The sequence below is a fragment of the Eucyclogobius newberryi genome, unplaced genomic scaffold (genome assembly GCF_026437365.1).
Source record: "Eucyclogobius newberryi isolate DKJ021-1_F unplaced genomic scaffold, fEucNew1.0.hap1 SCAF_10, whole genome shotgun sequence".
Classification (NCBI taxonomy): domain Eukaryota; kingdom Metazoa; phylum Chordata; class Actinopteri; order Gobiiformes; family Gobiidae; genus Eucyclogobius; species Eucyclogobius newberryi.
Window position 1 is genome coordinate 37,673,262 of NW_027315724.1, and position 25,767 is coordinate 37,699,028.

At 50.0% G+C, this 25,767-nt stretch overlaps 1 protein-coding gene across 2 annotated transcripts; it reads right to left on the minus strand.

The window, feature by feature from the left end:
- Positions 1 to 1,228: 1,228 nt before the first annotated feature.
- On the minus strand, positions 1,229 to 25,035 carry cuedc1b (CUE domain containing 1b). 2 transcript variants are annotated; one of them, XM_072456404.1, is made up of 12 exons: positions 24,895 to 25,035; positions 21,343 to 21,686; positions 19,484 to 19,681; positions 16,922 to 17,049; positions 16,678 to 16,804; positions 16,320 to 16,554; positions 10,151 to 10,213; positions 9,757 to 9,837; positions 7,381 to 7,474; positions 7,246 to 7,304; positions 2,892 to 2,958; positions 1,229 to 2,440 (listed from the first exon to the last, which is right to left on the minus strand). In XM_072456404.1, coding segments are annotated over exons 2-12 (1,137 nt in total). In that variant the 5' UTR covers positions 21,427 to 21,686; positions 24,895 to 25,035; the 3' UTR covers positions 1,229 to 2,439. The 2 variants fall into 2 exon arrangements, with proteins under 2 accessions (XP_072312505.1, XP_072312497.1); XM_072456396.1 differs by having other exon boundaries at positions 1,230 to 2,440; positions 2,892 to 2,961; positions 24,895 to 25,034.
- Positions 25,036 to 25,767: the final 732 nt, after the last annotated feature.

The following is a 25,767-nucleotide window of genomic DNA, read 5'->3' on the forward strand; positions in this document are numbered from 1 at the left end:
TAGTACTGCGTTTCCTTTACGTTAAACCCATATAAACAGACTAATAGAATAATACAGATATTGTGTTCCCTCCTCCGACGCTCCTGAAAGCTCAGCTGTTTTTTTGAGTCGAGTCGAGATCGGAGCAGGAGAGCGCCGTCGCCGCGGTAACGTGCTCACCGTCCTTCAGGGGGCAGTCACGGGACATTCTCCCCCAGAACGTCACCGAATCCCAAAAACTCCTCGATCAGAATCTGAACTTCATGAAATGTTTTTGGACGAGCTCAATGTCCCGTCCAGGCTTTAGAGACAGTTCCTGTTGCCTTAGAAACACGGAGCTCCACTTCCTTTCATTCTGATGGAGAATCAGCAGATTCTCATTCAAATAAATGACTAATGAAGAGAGAGTTCCAGAGTGATAATCACAGTCACATGTTCAGACCTTTGTTCAATCAAATCACCTCAAGTTCCTGACCAGACTTTAGCTCAGTGGAGTCGTCCTGCACACGCTCAGTGGAGTCGTCCTGCACACGCTCAGTGGAGTCGTCCTGCACACGCTCAGTGGAGTCGTCCTGCACACGCTCAGTGGAGTCGTCCTGCACACGCTCAGTGGAGTCGTCCTGCACACGCTCAGTGGAGTCGCCCTGCACACGCTCAGTGGAGTCGCCCTGCACACGCTCAGTGGAGTCGTCCTGCACACGCTCAGTGGAGTCGTCCTGCACACGCTCAGTGGAGTCGCCCTGCACACGCTCAGTGGAGTCGCCCTGCACACGCTCAGTGGAGTCGTCCTGCACACGCTCAGTGGAGTCGCCCTGCACACGCTCAGTGGAGTCGTCCTGCACACGCTCAGTGGAGTCGTCCTGCACACGCTCAGTGGAGTCGCCCTGCACACGCTCAGTGGAGTCGTCCTGCACACGCTCAGTGGAGTCGTCCTGCACACGCTCAGTGGAGTCGCCCTGCACACGCTCAGTGGAGTCGTCCTGCACACGCTCAGTGGAGTCGTCCTGCACACGCTCAGTGGAGTCGCCCTGCACACGCTCAGTGGAGTCGCCCTGCACACGCTCAGTGGAGTCGTCCTGCACACGCTCAGTGGAGTCGCCCTGCACACGCTCAGTGGAGTCGCCCTGCACACGCTCAGTGGAGTCGCCCTGCACACGCTCAGTGGAGTCGCCCTGCACACGCTCAGTGGAGTCGTCCTGCACACGCTCAGTGGAGTCGCCCTGCACACGCTCAGTGGAGTCGCCCTGCACACGCTCAGTGGAGTCGAGTCGCCCTGCACACGCTCAGTGGAGTCGCCCTGCACACGCTCAGTGGAGTCGTCCTGCACACGCTCAGTGGAGTCGCCCTGCACACGCTCAGTGGAGTCGCCCTGCACACGCTCAGTGGAGTCGAGTCGCCCTGCACATGGAGTTTAATGGCTTTGGTTTATTAACTGTACATAAGTAGTCCATAAGTGGAGGTGAAGGGCCCCGGGGCCCGTCTGGGACCTGCAGATACTTCAGAGCTGAGCAGAGTTTAGTCAATATCATTATTTGCTGCGTCTTGAGGATTTTGTAATCGTTGTTTGTTTTGGCTCTTCTTCCGGGTCGTGCAGCGCGTCACTGGAGCGTTAGCTCTGATTGGCTGCTGCGCCGCGTCAACGCAGAAAAGTTGGACATAGCTCAACTTTTCTGCGTCAACGCTCTGGACACCTCGGACGCGCGTCCAGAGCGCCCGACGCCCCGACTCGCAGCGCTCGCCACATAAAACGCAGGAGGCTTTTGACGCGGCGTGAGGACGGCTTTAGAAGAAAAGGGAATATTATCATTAAATGGGCCGGGCAGTGTTTGACAATGGTCCGCCATGACAGTTCACTGTTTACAAGTGAAGAGGTGCATGCTGATTGGTCGACCAAATTTGTGTGTTTGGCTCTGATTGGCTGCTGAGCCGTGGTCCGGAGAACGCCTCGTCGGCAAAGAAGGGCTCATGATGAAAAGGAGGGCCCACGGTGTGAAGGGCCCGCGGTGTAAAGAATGGCCCATGATGAAAAGAAGGGCCCGCGGTGTGAAGGGCCCGCGGTGTGAAGGGCCCGCGGTGTGAAGGGCCCGCGGTGTAAAGGGCCCGCGGTGTAAAGGGCCCGCGGTGTAAAGGGCCCGCGGTGTAAAGGGCCCGCGGTGTAAAGGGCCCGCGGTGTAAAGAATGGCCCATGATGAAAAGAAGGGCCCGCGGTGTAAAGGGCCCGCGGTGTAAAGGGCCCGCGGTGTGAAGGGCCCGCGGTGTAAAGGGCCCGCGGTGTAAAGAATGGCCCATGATGAAAAGAAGGGCCCGCGGTGTAAAGAATGGCCCATGATGAAAAGAAGGGCCCGCGGTGTAAAGGGCCCATCCTTCGGCTGGACAGAGGCGGGGCCACGTCCCTCAGAGATGGAGTGGATTCTGTTCCGCTCGTCGTCGGGTCGTTTGTCGTCATGTGATGAAGCCAAATCTGAAACAAAGACGTTATTTACAGTTTGTAACGTTTGTGGTTTGAACACGTCTAAAGGACGTTTGTGAATCAAAAGTCCGTCATATTCAAACTGCACATAGCCACATTAGCCCAACGATGCTAACGCTAACTGCAGAGGTGCAACAGCGGCACAGGAGCAGGTTCAGACAGCAGGGGGCAGTAGAGAGACACCAAAGGGGAAATGACACGTATGTTTGAGTTTAGAGATAAAAGACGATAACGATTATGATGAAATAAAGCTGGATGTTTCCACGCCGCTTTACGCCCAAAGAATGTCCCAGAACACCCACATTTTAACACCGTTTTTACTCAGATTCATTCAATATTTTAAGTATTTTAAAGTAAACTAAAAAGGAAACAGGGGAGTAAATAAACGAGTAAAACACGGACAGAAAAGGTTTAAGCAGTAAAAGTCTGATCAAACACGTACCATGATTCGGGCTCGGGGCGTGGCTCCGTCTCTTCCTGAGTCGCCGCGCGCCTCGATTGAGCGCCCTCTTCTGGACAAGACGGAAAAACAACGTATACTTTACACAAAACTGTCAGAACGAGTCTGGCGATGGTTTAAGGACTTAAAGACGGCGCTGGAGACGTCCAGAACTCTGCCTTGGACGCTACACGAGTAAACGGGAAGCTAACACGACTGAGAAGACGCTTCGAGTAAACGGGAAGCTAACACGACTGAGAAGACGCTAAACGAGTAAACGGGAAGCTAACACGACTCTGAGAAGACGCTTCGAGTAAACGGGAAGCTAACACGACTCTGAGAAGACGCTAAACGAGTAAACGGGAAGCTAACACAACTCAGAGAAGACGCTTCGAGTAAACGGGAAGCTAACACGACTCAGAGAAGACGCTTCGAGTAAACGGGAAGCTAACACGACTCAGAGAAGACGCTTCGAGTAAACGGGAAGCTAACACGACTCTGAGAATAGGCTAAATGAGTAAACGGGAAGCTAACACGACTCAGAGAAGACGCTAAACGAGTAAACGGGAAGCTAACACGACTCAGAGAGACGCTAAACGAGTAAACGGGAAGCTAACACGACTCTGAGAAGACGCTAAACGAGTAAACGGGAAGCTAACACGAGTCAGAGAAGACCCTAAACGAGTAAACGGGAAGCTAAGACGACTCTGAGAAGACGCTAAACGAGTAAACGGGAAGCTAACACGACTCTGAGAAGACGCTAAACGAGTAAACGGGAAGCTAACACGACTCTGAGAAGACGCTAAACGAGTAAACGGGAAGCTAACACGACTGAGAGGACGCTAAACAAGTAAACGGGAAGCTAACACGACTCTGAGAAGATGCTAAACGAGTAAACGGGAAGCTAACACGACTCTGAGAAGACACTAAACAAGTTAACGAGAAGCTAACACAAAGCTAACGCGACTCCAGCCGTTTTTGATGATGTTAAGACAAAGATACACGCTCAGAAAAGTACATTTGACGGAATATTCGTCCTGTAAATCATTGTTTGACTGAATATTGTGTTTATAAAAGGAGAATTTAGGATCAGAACCACGCTAACGCTAATGCTAACGAGCGTCCTCTGAGAAGACGCTAAACGAGTAAACGGGAAGCTAACACGACTCAGAGAAGACGCTTCGAGTAAACGGGAAGCTAACACGACTCAGAGAAGACGCTTCGAGTAAACGGGAAGCTAACACGACTCAGAGAAGACGCTTCGAGTAAACGGGAAGCTAACACGACTGAGAATAGGCTAAATGAGTAAACGGGAAGCTAACACGACTCAGAGAAGACGCTAAACGAGTAAACGGGAAGCTAACACGACTCTGAGAAGACGCTTCGAGTAAACGGGAAGCTAACACGACTCAGAGAGACGCTAAACGAGTAAACGGGAAGCTAACACGACTCTGAGAAGACGCTAAACGAGTAAACGGGAAGCTAACACGAGTCAGAGAAGACCCTAAACGAGTAAACGGGAAGCTAAGACGACTCTGAGAAGACGCTAAACGAGTAAACGGGAAGCTAACACGACTCAGAGAAGACGCTTCGAGTAAACGGGAAGCTAACACGACTCAGAGAAGACGCTTCGAGTAAACGGGAAGCTAACACGACTCTGAGAATACGCTAAACGAGTAAACGGGAAGCTAACACGACTCAGAGAAGACGCTAAACGAGTAAACGGGAAGCTAACACGACTCTGAGAAGACGCTTCGAGTAAACGGGAAGCTAACACGACTCGGAGAGACGCTAAACGAGTAAACGGGAAGCTAACACGACTCTGAGAAGACGCTAAACGAGTAAACGGGAAGCTAACACGAGTCAGAGAAGACCCTAAACGAGTAAACGGGAAGCTAAGACGACTCTGAGAAGACGCTAAACGAGTAAACGGGAAGCTAACACGACTCTGAGAAGACGCTAAACGAGTAAACGGGAAGCTAACACGACTGAGAAGACGCTAAACGAGTAAACGGGAAGCTAACACGACTCTGAGAAGACGCTAAACGAGTAAACGGGAAGCTAACACGACTCTGAGAAGACGCTTCGAGTAAACGGGAAGCTAACACGACTCTGAGAAGACGCTAAACGAGTAAACGGGAAGCTAACACGACTCAGAGAAGACGCTTCGAGTAAACGGGAAGCTAACACGACTCAGAGAAGACGCTTCGAGTAAACGGGAAGCTAACACGACTCAGAGAAGACGCTTCGAGTAAACGGGAAGCTAACACGACTCTGAGAATACGCTAAACGGGTAAACGGGAAGCTAACACGACTCTGAGAATACGCTAAACGAGTAAACGGGAAGCTAACACGACTCAGAGAAGACGCTAAACGAGTAAACGGGAAGCTAACACGACTCTGAGAAGACGCTTCGAGTAAACGGGAAGCTAACACGACTCTGAGAAGACGCTAAACGAGTAAACGGGAAGCTAACACGACTCTGAGAAGACGCTAAACGAGTAAACGGGAAGCTAACACGACTCTGAGAAGACGCTAAACGAGTAAACGGGAAGCTAACACGAGTCAGAGAAGACCCTAAACGAGTAAACGGGAAGCTAACACGACTCTGAGAAGACGCTTCGAGTAAACGGGAAGCTAACACGACTCTGAGAAGACGCTAAACGAGTAAACGGGAAGCTAAGACGACTCTGAGAAGACGCTAAACGAGTAAACGGGAAGCTAACACGACTGAGAAGACGCTAAACGAGTAAACGGGAAGCTAACACGACTGAGAGGACGCTAAACGAGTAAACGGGAAGCTAACACGACTCTGAGAATACGCTAAACGAGTAAACGGGAAGCTAACACGACTCAGAGAAGACGCTAAACGAGTAAACGGGAAGCTAACACGACTCTGAGAAGACGCTTCGATTAAACGGGAAGCTAACACGACTCAGAGACGCTAAACGAGTAAACGGGAAGCTAACACGACTCTGAGAAGACGCTAAACGAGTAAACGGGAAGCTAACACGAGTCAGAGAAGACCCTAAACGAGTAAACGGGAAGCTAACGCGACTCTGAGAAAACGCTTCGAGTAAACGGGAAGCTAACACGACTCTGAGAAGACGCTTCGAGTAAACGGGAAGCTAACACGACTCTGAGAAGACGCTTCGAGTAAACGGGAAGCTAACACGACTCAGAGAAGACGCTTCGAGTAAACGGGAAGCTAACACGACTCTGAGAATACGCTAAACGAGTAAACGGGAAGCTAACACGACTCAGAGAAGACGCTAAACGAGTAAACGGGAAGCTAACACGACTCTGAGAAGACGCTTCAAGTAAACGGGAAGCTAACACGACTCAGAGAGACGCTAAACGAGTAAACGGGAAGCTAACACGACTCTGAGAAGACGCTAAACGAGTAAACGGGAAGCTAACACGAGTCAGAGAAGACCCTAAACGAGTAAACGGGAAGCTAATACGACTCTGAGAAGACGCTTCGAGTAAACGGGAAGCTAACACGACTCTGAGAAGACGCTAAACGAGTAAACGGGAAGCTAAGACGACTCTGAGAAGACGCTAAACGAGTAAACGGGAAGCTAACACGACTCTGAGAAGACGCTAAACGAGTAAACGGGAAGCTAAGACGACTCTGAGAAGACGCTAAACGAGTAAACGGGAAGCTAACACGACTGAGAAGACGCTAAACGAGTAAACGGGAAGCTAACACGACTGAGAGGACGCTAAACGAGTAAACGGGAAGCTAACACGACTCTGAGAATACGCTAAACGAGTAAACGGGAAGCTAACACGAGTCAGAGAAGACCCTAAACGAGTAAACGGGAAGCTAACGCGACTCTGAGAAAACGCTTAGAGTAAACGGGAAGCTAACACGACTCTGAGAAGACGCTTCGAGTAAACGGGAAGCTAACACGACTCTGAGAAGACGCTAAACGAGTAAACGGGAAGCTAAGACGACTCTGAGAAGACGCTAAACGAGTAAACGGGAAGCTAACACGACTCTGAGAAGACGCTAAACGAGTAAACGGGAAGCTAACACGACTGAGAGGACGCTAAACAAGTAAACGGGAAGCTAACACGACTCTGAGAAGATGCTAAACGAGTAAACGGGAAGCTAACACGACTCTGAGAAGACACTAAACAAGTTAACGAGAAGCTAACACAAAGCTAACGCGACTCCAGCCGTTTTTGATGATGTTAAGACAAAGATACACGCTCAGAAAAGTACATTTGACGGAATATTCGTCCTGTAAATCATTGTTTGACTGAATATTGTGTTTATAAAAGGAGAATTTAGGATCAGAACCACGCTAACGCTAATGCTAACGAGCGTCCGGTCCGGACCGGGCCTCACCGCAGGGAGCCGCGTCCACGTCGTCGAGGAGGTTTGCCGTGGAGTTGGCAGTGCCCAATCTTAGCGGGAAAGCGGTTAAAGTGTAAATACAGTAAAAAGACGGGGAAAGTGACTGTACGTGAAGTGAAAGGATACGGCTGGTGCTTCAGGAGAGTTCGACGCTTGGATTTTCTCCTCTTGGTCTTTTCTGAAAACGTCCGGGCGATTTCAAAAAGCTTCTTCCTGGTCGCTGTGGAGAAAACACCTCAGAATGTCGTAATCAGACACGATATATTTACTTTAGATTCAAGCAAATGGAGATTAAATATATTTAACTATTGATCTGGCAAAAGTTAAATAACAGAACAGTCTTGTGTCATAAAGAGACATTTCTGCATTTTAGGTGAGAATAGCGCCCTCTGCTGGCTGTTTATGGACACTTCACATGCCATTTCAGACGGACGTTTTACAACAGGAAACATGAAAAACTACTATAAAGCATAATAATAACAGACTGTGTAGAGTGTGAGGAGGTCATAACAGACTGTGTAGAGTGTGAGGAGGTCATATCAGACTGTGTAGAGTGTGAGGAGGTCATAACAGACTGTGTAGAGTGTGAGGAGGTCATAACAGACTGTAGAGTGTGAGGAGGTCATAACAGACTGTGTAGAGTGTGAGGAGGTCATATCAGACTGTGTAGAGTGTGAGGAGGTCATAACAGACTGTGTAGAGTGTGAGGAGGTCATAACAGACTGTAGAGTGTGAGGAGGTCATAACAGACTGTGTAGAGTGTGAGGAGGTCATAACAGACTGTGTAGAGTGTGAGGAGGTCATAACAGACTGTGTAGAGTGTGAGGAGGTCATAACAGACTGTGTAGAGTGTGAGGAGGTCATATCAGACTGTGTAGAGTGTGAGGAGGTCATAACAGACTGTGTAGAGTGTGAGGAGGTCATAACAGACTGTAGAGTGTGAGGAGGTCATAACAGACTGTGTAGAGTGTGAGGAGGTCATAACAGACTGTGTAGAGTGTGAGGAGGTCATAACAGACTGTGTAGAGTGTGAGGAGGTCATAACAGACTGTGTAGAGTGTGAGGAGGTCATAACAGACTGTGTAGAGTGTGAGGAGGTCATAACAGACTGTGTAGAGTGTGAGGAGGTCATAACAGACTTTGTAGAGTGTGAGGAGGTCATAACAGACTGTGTAGAGTGTGAGGAGTTCATAACAGACTGTAGAGTGTGAGGAGGTCATATCAGACTGTGTAGAGTGTGAGGAGGTCATAACAGACTGTGTAGAGTGTGAGGAGGTCATAACAGACTGTGTAGAGTGTGAGGAGGTCATATCAGACTGTGTAGAGTGTGAGGAGGTCATAACAGACTGTAGAGTGTGAGGAGGTCATATCAGACTGTGTAGAGTGTGAGGAGGTCATAACAGACTGTGTAGAGTGTGAGGAGGTCATAACAGACTGTGTAGAGTGTGAGGAGGTCATAACAGACTGTGTAGAGTGTGAGGAGGTCATAGCAGACTGTGTAGAGTGTGAGGAGGTCATAACAGACTGTGTAGAGTGTGAGGAGGTCATAACAGACTGTGTAGAGTGTGAGGAGGTCATAACAGACTGTGTAGAGTGTGAGGAGGTCATAACAGACTTTGTAGAGTGTGAGGAGGTCATATCAGACTGTGTAGAGTGTGAGGAGGTCATAACAGACTTTGTAGAGTGTGAGGAGGTCATATCAGACTGTGTAGAGTGTGAGGAGGTCATATCAGACTGTGTAGAGTGTGAGGAGGTCATATCAGACTGTGTAGAGTGTGAGGAGGTCATAACAGACTGTAGAGTGTGAGGAGGTCATAACAGACTGTGTAGAGTGTGAGGTCATATCAGACTGTGTAGAGTGTGAGGTCATAACAGACTGTGTAGAGTGTGAGGAGGTCATAACAGACTGTAGAGTGTGAGGAGGTCATAACAGACTGTGTAGAGTGTGAGGTCATAACAGACTGTGTAGAGTGTGAGGAGGTCATAACAGACTGTGTAGAGTGTGAGGAGGTCATAACAGACTGTGTAGAGTGTGAGGAGGTCATAACAGACTGTAGAGTGTGAGGAGGTCATAACAGACTGTGTAGAGTGTGAGGAGGTCATAACAGACTGTGTAGAGTGTGAGGTCATAACAGACTGTGTAGAGTGTGAGGAGGTCATAACAGACTGTAGAGTGTGAGGAGGTCATAACAGACTGTGTAGAGTGTGAGGTCATAACAGACTGTGTAGAGTGTGAGGAGGTCATAACAGACTGTGTAGAGTGTGAGGAGGTCATAACAGACTGTGTAGAGTGTGAGGTCATAACAGACTGTGTAGAGTGTGAGGAGGTCATAACAGACTGTGTAGAGTGTGAGGAGGTCATAACAGACTGTGTAGAGTGTGAGGTCATAACAGACTGTGTAGAGTGTGAGGAGGTCATAACAGACTGTGTAGAGTGTGAGGAGGTCATAACAGACTGTGTAGAGTGTGAGGAGGTCATAACAGACTGTGTAGAGGTCTTACATTTGCCCATGTGTTTGAGTTTGTCCCTGAAGAGCGCGTCGTCTGAAACCTCCATCGAAGAAGCAGAAGAACAATGTTCTCCTGAAGAACAAACGACAAACGGGATTGAAACAAGCAAGAGTCAGTTTGAAGTAGAGCTGCAGAAAGTGTCTTTAGGACGAGACACAGAGACACAGACTCAGAAGAGGACGAGACACAGACTCAGAAGAGGACGAGACACAGACTCAGAAGAGGACGAGACACAGACTCAGAAGAGGACGAGACACAGACTCAGAAGAGGACGAGACACAGACTCAGAAGAGGACGAGACACAGACTCAGAAGAGGACGAGACACAGACTCAGAAGAGGACGAGACACAGACTCAGAAGAGGACGAGGTGACGTGAGTTTCTACCTGAGCCGTCCGTGACGCTGGAGGAATGAGAACGAGATTTCTTTGACTCAAACTTCAAGCGATCTAAAACAGACAGAACACATCATGAGCACCACCTGCAGGTCAGGAGAGGTATATTACATTTAAGGTCATCTATAACCCGACTTAAAGGGCCTCGTGACTAGTGGTACGTACAAACCGCAGACGCCTAAACGCGCCCGACGCAGAATTTGAGCGCTTGTGCATTTGAAAAGTTCACGCACCGGACGCGCATCCTCGACGCCCCGTGCACTGTACACAGGCGCGCGTACAAGGCGCGCTCGAGCAGTCTGCGCACATGCAGTCTGCGCACATGCACAGTAGAGGTGTTGTCGCATGCGCAGTGGAGTTGTTGTCGTGGCCTTTCATTGTGTAAAATGGCAGATATCGAGATTGTTTTTCGAGATATCAAGAGTGTTTTCACGTATTTGGTTATCAAAACCCTCACACGGAGGCCCAGGCTCAGCGGCGACGTGCCTGGGAACACCAGATACTGCAGAGACGGTCTGAGTTTGGCAAATACCACCATTTGCTTCAAGAGCTGCGTCTTGTTGACGAGCAAAGAAGAAGTGGCTCTTCCTGGGGAATTCCACAGGGAATACCGGAAATGCGAGTGACGTACTGTGATAAAATGTGAATATATGAGTATATTTCTGTGATGTATTTTATCTGCATAATAGTGATATTTTATCTGCATCATTAGTCTAAGAGAAGAACGGGTGTGTGACAGCATTTGTTTGTGAAGGGGTCGTAAAGATGGGCCAAAGGATGTTGCCCCAGAGGGGGGGAGTTGCACCCCCCCTTGCAGGCTTTATCTCTACGGAAAAATACCAAGTGCCTTGATGTGAGGCTGACCAATGAGAAATGTGACCCGCCTATTCCAGAATATCTAATAAAACCAACCAGCAGAAAAAACGAGGTGAGACGCGGGGGTGAGACGCAGGAGGGTCAGCCAGGCTCCTTACAACGGCCTGGCTGACACAGTCCCCGCGTTTTCTCCCATGCATGCCACACAAATGTCTGATGTTTCTGTGTCGTTTCATATTCTAAGTTGAATTGTGTTCTCAATGTGTTAAGGAATAGCATCGGGTGTATGTCTAATTCCATGACATTTTCTGGTCCTATCGAGCCGGACGACAAGCAGCCCCTTCGCGGAGATTGACGGGTGAATCGGTGAAGTCTGTGCACAGCTAAAAGAAGTCCACTTTTCCCGTGGCCGCCCATCGCACCTCAGTCTCCGCGAGGAGAGCGCGTCGTTTCGAAGCAGCAGGAGAACACAGGCGACAAGGAAGGTCAGACAAAAACTTTGTGTGTGAAAAAGAGTTAGCCATAAAACGTTTTATGCATTAGTTTGATATTTACTGGAAAAATATTGTAGACTTATGGACGAGATAAGTTTCTCACATAAGCAAGGCAGTTAGGTATTACTGAGGAAATACCCAGTTTAATATTACTGAGGAAATATGTGTGAATGTAAGCGCTGTGCACGAGCGAAGTAAGTAAGAGAGAAGTGTGAATGTGTGAATGAGGATTAATAAGTGATTCACTAACGAGTGTGAGAATCACAATTAATCATACAAGGGTCACAAGGCGTTATTCTGAGAGATCTAAAATTTGCAGTCACGGGTGAATCTTTAAACATCTAGCATTATCTCCGGTGGAAAATCAATAAGAAATTCTACTAGAAGCTTGAGATATGACGTGACTGTAAAGCAAGTAGCATTTCTCTCAGACGACCGAGACCACATAATGCCAAAATTATCACCCCAAACTGTAAAAAGACAAAGGAAAAGTCATAAGAGGATTTTGGAGGGAGACTTCCAGTATGCTCAGATGACGTGGCAGAGAGGGGGAGATAAGGGGGGTCAACAAGACAGGAGAAGGGAAAGCAGTTCAGAGGACGCTCTGAACTGATGAAATAAGGAAAACTAAACCCAGCTGGTTTTAAATTTTAGTATTTCAACAAATTTAGGGTTTTGTTTGATTGACAACAGTCAATTATAAAGATTTTATTAAACTTGATAAGAGATGAAGATGAATTCAGATTTTTATAGATGGCCAATATTTTGGGGAATGTGATCACAGACAAGACAGGACACTTCCTGTCCCCGACATAGATACAAAAGTTGTGTTTTTACGGTATTGTGTTTTTTGTGTGCACCAAACAAAGCCACGATTTGTTTTGTTTTATTTTTGGACTTGACAAAATTATCTTTTGGACTTATTATGTAACCATAATGCATGACTAGATGAAAGTACAGGACGAAAAGACAAAAGTGTTTTTAAATTTAGAATCAAATGCAGGCACAGGCCTGGGAAGTGATAATATGGTTAAATGAGTGACTACTGAAGTTTTTGGACATAGAATGAGTAGTAAGTAAAGTGATAGTAAAAGTTATATCAGTAACTTATTTGTATTATCATGAGGAAACCTCGTATTGCATGTAGACGTAAGTGAGGGAATAAGTTAAATAGTGACGTCTGATGTCCTCCTTGGAAAGACATGAATGGGTCATTAACTAAAGACAACAGGACACCAAGTCATAAAGATAGTCAGAGATAACAGGGGCTATTGACTGGCAAATAATCTGGAGGACTCAGGATGGAGCAGATGTCGTTATCTTTGAGTATCAACGGCAACACCTCAGGGGGGGTTGATTGATGAGTAATAGGGAAAAGTTAAAATTAACAGCGAAAGAATTTGACATTCTAAAGGAATTACCTGAAGGATTGTGGAGATTCAATCAAGAATTGAATAGATTTAAATAAGACAATATCATCTAAATTTAGACGCTATAGAAGTTATGAAAACCAGTGATAACAGGAACTTAACATTACAGGACTCAGGACGGAGTCAGGACGGACCCGGGGGGAGGAGTGTAATGCAGAAGAATACATTTTGAGACCCGCAGATTACCTGAAGATAGTGAAAACTAAACAGGGGGATGGGTAATCAATACATGAGTTTAGAAGCAGAATGACAGGGATATTTTAAAGATAACTAACTGGAATCCCAGGGGATGCAGCGTCTGATACTTATATCAGCAGCAGAGAGAAAGTAAAAGCAGGTTACAAGTGAGGGTAAGAGTAAGTGAAAAGAGAGAAAGAAAAAGCAGGTTTAGAAATTTGGAAATGGGTGTTTCCTCCGTTGCGAGAGGAAAGACAGAGAGAGAGACAAGGGGAAAAAAGGGTTGATACAAAATGATGTGCCTTATAACCAAGGGGAAGGTTTAGGATCGTTTTGATTTGTTAATACACATATAGACTTGCTAGAACAAACTAATACACAATGTTTGTAAAGTACCACATGAGCAGGTGTGAGAGATTGAGTTTGAAACTCACCTGAAGCACATATAGAAGATTAGAACATATTACATTAGATGTGTGACTTTATTCAGGCCACACCCACAGAGGAGATGTGAAATTATTAATTATGTGAAGAATTCAAAGTTGTGAACTGACCCTTATGGCCGGCTCAACGGGGGAATTATTGAGATAATTATTATTGTTTGATGTATTTGAATCACACACACACACACACACACACACACACACACACACACACATACATACATACGCGCGCACACGTGGAGACCAAACATTTAGAGTTTGAGACATTTAGAGTTTGAGACATTTAGAGTTTGAGACATTTAGAGTTTGAGACATTTAGAGTTTGAAACTTTTAGAGTTTGAAACATTTAGATTTTTGAAACATTTGGAGTTTGAAACAAATGGTGGTAAAACAGATTTACAAGTTACAGATCGCAGAGGCAGTGTCGGATTACAGACACACAGGGTGGGGGCCAGCGCCGTGGAAGGGGGGCTCAGCCAGGGATGTGACCACTGAACTGTGAAAGGTCAAGAGGTGACATTGCGGAGTGGAGTGACGGACGCAATTCCATCTCTTCCTTGATTACATCCTGGATTAGTGAACGTTGTAAACTATCTGGATTATTGAATTTTGGTTAAATGTAGAAGTTTGAGAAATGGGCAAAGCCATTTATCAAATGGAGGGATGTACGTGTAAACAAATATTCCGAATCAATAATTACTAAAAAAAAATTGTAAACAAGAAAACTGTTTGAAATACACTGAACTGTCGAAAAGACTTTGTTTATCACCACAGAGAACGTGTTGGAGATGTGGTGTTTACAGAGACGGAGCCAAGTGGACAGCCAAGGGGACGGAGCCACACCGTGTCGTCCTCACACTGACCATTGGAGGGACGAGATCATGGGTGCTCTCATGGGAAAGTGAGAGAAATGTCTGGACAACACAGCGGCAGATCCATAACATCGCAGACGCAGGACTTCGTTTGTATGAGTTTTGTCCAGAGTCTACGGTAGAGTACGATACTCTGCTACGATGAACGAGAGCCAGAGGCTACGGTGCGCAGAGTACCATACTCTGTGGAAAAAGAATCAACAGTTATCATCATCACAGCGATGACGGTAATATGGGTGCTGAACACCTGTATTATGCACGGGACAATCGGGACAATCGGGACAATCGATCAACATACACAGACATGGAATATAGAGGGAAGAAAATAAGTGATCAACATGAAAGGTTATGAAATGCATAATGCATAATGTATAATGTACAATGTATAATTGACATGACAGTAGCTGAAGAAACACAATGGCATATTATACAGCCACTGTTGTTTGCACTAACTAAGAGAGTTTTTTATCTGCTACAACATAACTACATGTAATGTTAATGAGATTATGAATTGAGATGGTAAATGTACCAGTTCATATGTGTCATAGGTGTGACCGAAGCGAGCAGCGGGAGGAGGTCTCTTAAGGAACCAAGAGAGGACGTATGGTGGTGTGGAGACACTTGTGGGACGTTGTGCCTATGTATCCCTTTTGTGGCCAGCCATGGTCATAACAAAGATCAGCATCACCCAGAACCATACCGCAGGGTCAAGGTCGAGAGGTTAGTGGACAATCTGGTTCCAGTAGCACCTGATACTACGTATTTGATGTTATTGGGGTGTCCAGAGGTCCCTGACGAGTCAAACTGACTGACCAGAGAGCAGCGGGTTTAAGGGCTTTCCGCTTGTACTTTTATATCTCCCATCACACCGCACAAAATTATAGACAAGATAAATTGTCTGTTTGTCAAATTACAGAGATTGACCAATCTGACTCAAAATTTAGGACAGTAATGCTGTAGACATGTTGTGGGCCGAGAGAAAATAATTTTGTTCAATGTTGAGAAATGTGCATCACTTTTTAAGTGTAAAAGTGTCATTTTAACACCAATATGAAAGACATGTTGAAAACTGAAAAGAATAATATGTTTGGCATATGAGACAGTAGACTAATGCTTTGATAAACAGGAGGGAAATGTGATAAAATGTGAATATATGAGTATATTTCTGTGATGTATTTTATCTGCATAATAGTGATATTTTATCTGCATCATTAGTCTAAGAGAAGAACGGGTGTGTGACAAACTGCATTTGTTTGTGAAGGTATCATAAAGATGGGCCAAAGGATGTTGCCCCAGGGGGGGAGTTGCACCCCCCCTTGCAGGCTTTATCTCTACGGAAAAATACCAAGTGCCTTGATGTGAGGCTGACCAATGAGAAATGTGACCCGCCTATTCCAGAATATCTAATAAAACCAACCAGCAGAAAAAACGAGGTGAGACGCGGGGGTGAGACGCAGGAGGGTCAGCCAGGCTCCTTACAACGGCCTGGCTGACACAGTCCCCGCGTTTTCTCCCATGCATGCCACACAAATGTCTGATGTTTCTGTGTCGTTTCATATTCTAAGTTGAATTGTGTTCTCAATGTGTTAAGGAATAGCATCGGGTGTATGTCTAATTCCATGACACGTACGTCAGCTCTGATTGGCTGCTGTGGCGGCTACTGCAGAGACATGAGCATATCTGAGCACCTCGCGCCAGCCGCTTTTTACGCCTCGGCTGCCTCGGCTGCGCGCCCAAAGCGCCGAGAGCGTATAAAAACGCACCAGATCGCGCCGCTGATGACGCACTACGCGCTCAACGCGCGTTTACATAGACTTAGAATGGAAACTGGACGCCTCGGCGGCCGCGGTGTGGAGCCCGCTTTAGAGGGCCTCGTGACTTAGAGGGCCTCGTGACTTAGAGGGCCTCGTGACTTAGAGGGCCTCACCTCTCTCTAGGGCCAGGAGGAACTCCCGGTTCCTCTGCAGCTCTCGCATGAACTCCTCGTTCTGGAGGAACAGGGCGATGCGCTCGTCCTCCAGATACTGCTTCAGCTTCTTGTCCTGTTCAGAGGCGGGGCCGTTTGAGGCCGCAGTACCAGGGGCGGAGCCGGGGGGCGCTGTCCACTGTCCCGCTGAAGACACAGAGGACGAGGACGAGGGCTGCGACAGGGTCTGAGAACTCTGGGAAAGAAGAGGGTAATTAGTGAACATCCTTTTGGTCTAAACCGGGACTAGACCAGTGATGTAATGTGCACAATTTGCTGCTGTTTATGATGGAACGTTGTTAAGACGATGATGCGTTACCGTGGCGACGTCGAGCTGCTGTGGGACGATCCTCAGGAAGTCGTCGGGCAGGTTGCCCAGCAACGGAGGATTCCAGTTTCTGTAACTTGTGACTTTGTGATGACCTGGAGGAGGCTGAGCTTCAAACCTGCGAAGGTCAGAGACTTTAACACGGGACACCTGTCTTTTTGATGTTGCTATAGTAACTGTTTATATGAGACAGAGACAGAGACAGACAGAGACAGACACACACACACAGACACACCGTGGTGGCGGCGTGGGCGGGGCCTCGGGGTACTTCCTGTCGTACATGTGCATGTCGTAGGCCGGGGGAGAGTACACGGGCGGCGGCTCCTCGTCTGAACTGTCCGGCTCCAGCGTCCGCTCCAGAATCTGAGAACAGAACACAAAAGCTCAAGAGGACGCCCGGCCTCAAGGACGTCCAGCCTCTCGAGGACGTCCAGCCTCTCGAGGACGTCCAGCCTCTCGAGGACGTCCAGCCTCTCGAGGACGTCCAGCCTCAGAAGATCCTAGAACAGGAGCTGAACTCAAATAATCTGTTTTACTGAGTTTTTATTGTCAAAGGTCAGTGTCTCTGACCACACTACAGCCCCGCTCTGACCCCCTGACCTCTGACCACACTACAGCCCCGCTCTGACCCCCTGACCTCTGACCACACTACAGCCCCACTCTGACCCCCTGACCTCTGACCACACTACAGCCCCGCTCTGACCCCCTGACCTCTGACCACACTACAGCCCCGCTCTGACCCCCTGACTGACCTCTGACCACACTACAGCCCCGCTCTGACCCCCTGACCTCTGACCACACTACAGCCCCGCTCTGACCCCCTGACTGACCTCTGACCACACTACAGCCCCGCTCTGACCCCCCGACCTCTGACCACACTACAGCCCCGCTCTGACCCCCCGACCTCTGACCACACTACAGCCCCGCTCTGACCCCCTGACCTCTGACCACACTACAGCCCCGCTCTGACCCCCTGACCTCTGACCACACTACAGCCCCGCTCTGACCCCCTGACCTCTGACCACACTACAGCCCCACTCTGACCCCCTGACCACACTACAGCCCCACTCTGACCCTCTGACCACACTACAGCCCCACTCTGACCCCCTGACCTCTGACCACACTACAGCCCCACTCTGACCCCCTGACCTCTGACCACACTACAGCCCCACTCTGACCCCCTGACCTCTGACCACACTACAGCCCCGCTCTGACCCCCTGACCTCTGACCACACTACAGCCCCGCTCTGACCCCCTGACCTCTGACCACACTACAGCCCCGCTCTGACCCCCTGACCTCTGACCACACTACAGCCCCACTCTGACCCCCTGACCTCTGACCACACTACAGCTCCACTCTGACCCCCTGACCTCTGACCACACTACAGCCCCGCTCTGACCCCCTGACCTCTGACCACACTACAGCCCCGCTCTGACCCCCTGACCTCTGACCACACTACAGCCCCGCTCTGACCCCCTGACCTCTGACCACACTACAGCCCCGCTCTGACCCCCTGACCTCTGACCACACTACAGCCCCGCTCTGACCCCCTGACCTCTGACCACACTACAGCCCCGCTCTGACCCCCTGACCTCTGACCACACTACAGCCCCGCTCTGACCCCCTGACCTCTGACCACACTACAGCCCCGCTCTGACCCCCTGACCTCTGACCACACTACAGCCCCGCTCTGACCCCCTGACCTCTGACCACACTACAGCCCCACTCTGACCCCCTGACCTCTGACCACACTACAGCCCCGCTCTGACCCCCTGACCTCTGACCACACTACAGCCCCGCTCTGACCCCCTGACCTCTGACCACACTACAGCCCCGCTCTGACCCCCTGACCTCTGACCACACTACAGCCCCGCTCTGACCCCCTGACCTCTGACCACACTACAGCCCCACTCTGACCCCCTGACCTCTGACCACACTACAGCCCCACTCTGACCCCCTGACCTCTGACCACACTACAGCCCCGCTCTGACCCCCTGACCTCTGACCACACTACAGCCCCGCTCTGACCCCCTGACCTCTGACCACACTACAGCCCCACTCTGACCCCCTGACCACACTACAGCCCCGCTCTGACCCCCTGACCTCTGACCACACTACAGCCCCGCTCTGACCCCCTGACCTCTGACCACACTACAGCCCCACTCTGACCCCTGACCACACTACAGCCCCACTCTGACCCCCTGACCTCTGACCACACTACAGCCCCGCTCTGACCCCCTGACCTCTGACCACACTACAGCCCCGCTCTGACCCCCTGACCTCTGACCACACTACAGCCCCACTCTGACCCCCTGACCTCTGACCACACTACAGCCCCACTCTGACCCCCTGACCTCTGACCACACTACAGCCCCGCTCTGACCCCCTGACCTCTGACCACACTACAGCCCCACTCTGACCCCCTGACCTCTGACCACACTACAGCCCCGCTCTGACCCCCTGACCTCTGACCACACTACAGCCCCACTCTGACCCCCTGACCTCTGACCACACTACAGCCCCACTCTGACCCCCTGACCTCTGACCACACTACAGCCCCGCTCTGACCCCCTGACCTCTGACCACACTACAGCCCCGCTGACCCCCTGACCTCTGACCACACTACAGCCCCGCTCTGACCCCCTGACCTCTGACCACACTACAGCCCCACTCTGACCCCCTGACCTCTGACCACACTACAGCCCCGCTCTGACCCCCTGACCTCTGACCACACTACAGCCCCACTCTGACCCCCTGACCTCTGACCACACTACAGCCCCGCTCTGACCCCCTGACCTCTGGGGGGATGCTGTCGTCGGAGTCGGAGCTGTCGTCCGAGCCGTGTCCGTCCAGACTCATCTGCAGCAGCTGGTCGATGGTGGCGTCCACTGCGCCGTTGTTGGAGCGAAGCACGCACTCGATGACCTCATAGTCCATGGTCGGGAACATGGTCCTGAAGTCCTCCATGGCCTGGTTAAACTCCAGGCGCCGCACCTGACCACACGCCGTCAACACAAGCGGTCAACACAAGCGGTCAACACAAGCGGTCAACACAAGCGGTCATTCACACGCCGTCAACACAAGCGGTCATTCACACGCCGTCAACACAAGCGGTCATTCACACGCCGTCAACACAAGCGGTCATTCACACGCCGTCAACACAAGCGGTCATTCACACGCGGTCAACACAAGCGGTCAACACAAGCGGTCATTCACACGCCGTCAACACAAGCGGTCAACACAAGCGGTCATTCACACGCCGTCAACACAAGCGGTCAACACAAGCGGTCATTCACACGCCGTCAACACAAGCGGTCAACACAAGCGGTCATTCACACGCCGTCAACACAAGCGGTCAACACAAGCGGTCATTCACACGCCGTCAACACAAGCGGTCAACACAAGCGGTCAACACAAGCGGTCATTCACACGCCGTCAACACAAGCGGTCAACACAAGCGGTCAACACAAGCGGTCATTCACACGCGGTCAACACAAGCGGTCAACACAAGCGGTCATTCACACGCGGTCAACACAAGCGGTCATTCACACGCCGTCAACACAAGCGGTCAACACAAGCGGTCATTCACACGCCGTCAACACAAGCGGTCATTCACACGCCGTCAACACAAGCGGTCATTCACACGCCGTCAACACAAGCGGTCATTCACACGCGGTCAACACAAGCGGTCATTCACACGCCGTCAACACAAGCGGTCAACACAAGCGGTCATTCACACGCCGTCAACACAAGCGGTCAACACAAGCGGTCATTCACACGCCGTCAACACAAGCGGTCAACACAAGCGGTCATTCACACGCCGTCAACACAAGCGGTCAACACAAGCGGTCAACACAAGCGGTCATTCACACGCCGTCAACACAAGCGGTCAACACAAGCGGTCAACACAAGCGGTCATTCACACGCGGTCAACACAAGCGGTCAACACAAGCGGTCATTCACACGCGGTCAACACAAGCGGTCATTCACACGCCGTCAACACAAGCGGTCAACACAAGCGGTCATTCACACGCCGTCAACACAAGCGGTCAACACAAGCGGTCATTCACACGCGGTCAACACAAGCGGTCATTCACACGCCGTCAACACAAGCGGTCAACACAAGCGGTCATTCACACGCGGTCAACACAAGCGGTCAACACAAGCGGTCATTCACACGCCGTCAACACAAGCGGTCAACACAAGCGGTCATTCACACGCGGTCAACACAAGCGGTCATTCACACGCGGTCAACACAAGCGGTCAACACAAGCGGTCAACACAAGCGGTCATTCACACGCCGTCAACACAAGCGGTCATTCACACGCCGTCAACACAAGCGGTCAAGACGAGTGGTCAAGACACGCGCGGTCAAGACGACAGGTCAAGACACACACGGTCAACACAAGTGGTCAAGACAAGCGGTCAAGACACGCGGTCAAGACACAGTCAAAACACACGTGGTCAAGACGCGCACGGTCAAGACACGTGCGGTCAAGACACGAGCGGTCAAGACACGAGCGGTCAAGACGCGCACGGTCAAGACACGGTCAAGACACGAGCGGTCAAGACACACAGTTTTAATACAAATAAAGCGACATTATTGATCTGAATCGTTAAAGCAGACATGTGACACAATGTGTGGTGGGCGGGACCTGTCTGCTGGGCCGGCTGTTGTTCAGGTGGGCCCCGCCCCTGGACCCCCCGTTGCTGCTGCTCCTCCTGAACAGACTGGTCATCTTCTGTCCAGCGCCCGAACCAACGCCGTGAAGCTGGACGTGAACGCTCTCTGCTGCCCCGTGTGGCCTGGAGCGCTCAGGTCATCACCGGACCACGCCCGCCACAAGTCTGTATCCACGGTGACCGCAAGTCTGTATCCACGGTGACCGCAAGTCTGTATCCACGGTGACCGCAAGTCTGTATCCACGGTGACCGCAAGTCTGTATCCACGGTGACCGGCCCGTCTCAGTCCAACATGGCCGACGAGAAGAAGAAGAATCTGAGAGGGAAAAGTGAAGAAACAGAACGTGATTAAAAACACATTTAAAGTGTTTTTAGTCCAAAAAGACTTAAATCTCATTGTCTGATATAAATATATACATATGTAAAGTAAAGAGTTTGTCAGGTCAAATCCCCTCGACACTTTCCCCTGGACACGACCTGCAGTGACCGCTCCATCTGTCCAGCCCCGCCCACATCTGGGTCGAAACCACCCTCAACCAAAAAGGATCATAACGAGGCGGAGCAGATGGGCGCGGCTTAGACCAGAGCAGAGCGAGGACGAGGAAGAGGACGAGAGCGGGGAGGAGGACGGGGACGAGGGCGGGGACGAGGGCGGGGACGAGGGAGGGGACGAGGGCGGGCTTTAGAGCTTTGTGTTTCGTTCGGGTTTAGCCCTGGACTTTTCCTGGTTTTCATGTTTGGACACATGGGGGACCCAAACCTGGGGCCCACATCAGGGGGCCCACATCAGGGGGCTTTAACCTAAGTCTTTAACTTAAGTCAAACACAAAGACGTTTAAGGACAAACAAATGTGAGTGATTTAAGCTCAAAGTTCAAACACCTGGAATGAGCCACAAATATAAAGACATAAAGTGGAACATTACATTAAAGTTACATTTGAACATAAAGTAAATAACACTTGAATTATTAACAACATCAATCGTCCAGGAAACACTCAAACGTCGTTAGTTTAACGAGCGTCAGAACAATAAGAGACAAACTGGAAATGATTATTCAACATTAAAAATGTCTTTAAAACAATATTATTGACATTGTGACGATCTCATTTTAAATATGTAATTACAACCACGAGTTAATCCACATTCATCACGTGCAATAAAAGGAAATAATAACTGACACAACACAATAAACGAGCCATAAAAGCTGTTTGTTTAGGCTGAGCAGAATAATAGGTCTGTTTGTCGTAACCCGACCGACTCTCTAATATTTCACCGACTCTCCGACCGCTCTTTCCTAAAGTGCCGTGTAGAATCATTTAATAGCTGGTAAATCTGTCCTTCATCCCAAGGGACAAATAACACACATAAATCCTCCACATGTCCCTGTGTTGACCCCTGGACTGTTGAAGCCTCTGACCCCTGGACTGTTGAAGCCTCTGACCCCTGGACTGTTGAAGCCTCTGACCCCTGGACTGTTGAAGCCTCTGACCCCTGGACTGTTGAAGCCTCTGACCCCTGGACTGTTGAAGCCTCTGACCCCTGGACTGTTGAAGCCTCTGACCCCTGGACTGTTGAAGCCTCTGACCCCTGGACTGTTGAAGCCTCTGACCCCTGGACTGTTGAAGCCTCTGACCCCTGGCGGTCACTCAGTCAAAAAAATGGCAAAATTTGGATCTTTTTTTTTCCTTTAAAGTAAAAAAAAATTAAGAATTTACCGACCGACTTGAAACATGTCGGTCGGGTCACAGCAAACACTTATTATAAAGTCTTTACTTTTCACTGTTTTTCTCCAACGACATTTTTACACTTTTATCCAAATAAAAATTCAAAACCTCTGACATTTGAACCAAACATTATTTTAGTGGCGATGGAGGTCAGTACCACAGGGGTCAGTACCACACCGGGGGTCAGTACCACAGGGGGGGTCAGTACCACACGGGGGGTCAGTACCACAGGGGGGTCAGTACCACACGGGGGGGTCAGTACCACAGGGGGGGTCAGTACCACACGGGGGGTCAGTACCACAGGGGTCAGTACCACACGGGGGGTCAGTACCACACGGGGGGTCAGTACCACAGGGGGGTCAGTACCACACCGGGGGTCAGTACCACAGGGGGGGTCAGTACCACACGGGGGTCAGTACCACACGGGGGGTCAGTACCACAGGGGGGTCAGTACCACACCGGGGGTCAGTACCACAGGGGGGGTCAGTACCACACGGGGGTCAGTACCACACGGGGGGGTCAGTACCACACGGGGGGGTCAGTACCACACGGCGGGTCAGTACCACACGGGGGTCAGTACCACACGTGGGGGTCAGTACCACACGGGGGGTCAGTACCACAGGGGGGGTCAGTACCACACGGGGGGGTCAGTACCACAGGGGGGTCAGTACCACAGGGGGGGTCAGTACCACAGGGGGGTCAGTACCACACGTGGGGGTCAGTACCACACGGGGGGTCAGTACCACAGGGGGGGTCAGTACCACAGGGGGGGTCAGTACCACACGGGGGGTCAGTACCACACGGGGGGTCAGTACCACAGGGGTCAGTACCACAGGGGGGGTCAGTACCACACGGGGGGTCAGTACCACACGGGGGGTCAGTACCACAGGGGTCAGTACCACAGGGGGGGTCAGTACCACACGGGGGGTCAGTACCACAGGGGGGGTCAGTACCACACGGGGGGGTCAGTACCACAAGGGGGGTCAGTACCACACGGGGGGGTCAGTACCACACGGGGGGTCAGTACCACAGGGGGGTCAGTACCACAGGGGTCAGTACCACAGGGGGGGTCAGTACCACAGGGGGGTCAGTACCACACGTGGGGGTCAGTACCACACGGGGGGTCAGTACCACAGGGGTCAGTACCACACGGGGGGTCAGTACCACAGGGGGGGTCAGTACCACAGGGGTCAGTACCACACGGGGGGTCAGTACCACAGGGGTCAGTACCACAGGGGTCAGTACCACAGGGGTCAGTACCACAGGGGGGGTCAGTACCACACGGGGGGTCAGTACCACAGGGGGGGTCAGTACCACACGGGGGGGTCAGTACCACAAGGGGGGTCAGTACCACAAGGGGGGTCAGTACCACACGGGGGGGTCAGTACCACACGGGGGGTCAGTACCACACGGGGGGGTCAGTACCACAGGGGGGGTCAGTACCACAGGGGGGGGTCAGTACCACAGGGGGGGTCAGTACCACACGGGGACAGATGAACCGCGGCCTTGGAGGTTTGACGGTCAGACGCGGCCGCCGCAGCCGAGCTCGGGGCTCTTAAAGCGGGCGCTGGTTCACGGAGGCCGCGGTGAAAACATCAGGACAAAAACACACGCACGGATAAAACGCTCCCGCAAAAGCCTCGCGCCTCAAAGTGCAGCCGCGTGAGCCGCGTGACGGGAAACGGGACTTTGTGTCGTGTTTTTCCCGTCGAGCTGTTTACAACGCGACCGCGGGACAGAAACAGACGCGTTCGGGGGAAATTGTGCGCGTAAAAAGTGTTAGTGTCGGTTTTTACTCACGGAAAGCGGAAAAACGGAGCGCGTGTGCGGGAGAAGTGCACGGACTGACGTAGACACGGGACAAAGCTGCGGGACAAAGCTGCGGGACACGGCGCAGGTCGTAACGGGCTTCAGACGCTCACAGTCCGAAGAGACACCGCGGCCATGGCGCGGCGGAAGTGACGCACAACCGCAAGACTTCAAAATAATACAGCCTGAAGTGCGTCGTGTTATGATTGATTTGATTTTGAAAAATATATAGACGTATACATTATGACTTTTGTTTATGCTGAAGAAATATGAATAAATAATTTATAATTATATATAATAATTATATAATAATTTTAAACAAATTATAATAAAAAAAAATGATTGACACAGTTTTCTCAGAATGAACCCTATTTGAATATTGTCTTTTGAGTAAAAATATAAGTTTTAAAGTTTAATTTTGTGGTGTGATGATACATCTATATTTATCTATTTATCATATACAGATAATGTACATTTACTGAAAATGTCTGCTGTTTGTGATAACAGGATATGACAAAGGTCCTGTTATGTCATAATCTTCATTACAAACACATCATAAAACATAAAACTATTAAAAAAAGAGAAAAATAAAGTGTATATTGTTGGATTTGTATTTATTTATTTTGAGCAAGTCAGAAGTATAAAGCAGATATAGAGTGAAGAAGAAAAACATATTGAATCTCAACGTCTTAAATTAAAGCATAAATCAAAAGCAAACAACATGATATTAAATTAGATTAAGACATTTATTTGAATAATGAGGTCATTTTGTGCGTTTTAGAGTCTACAAAGAGCCGTGACCTCATCGCGTGACCTACATAAACAAACACAAAGGGACGCTCCTCCTTGATCACGTGACACCGA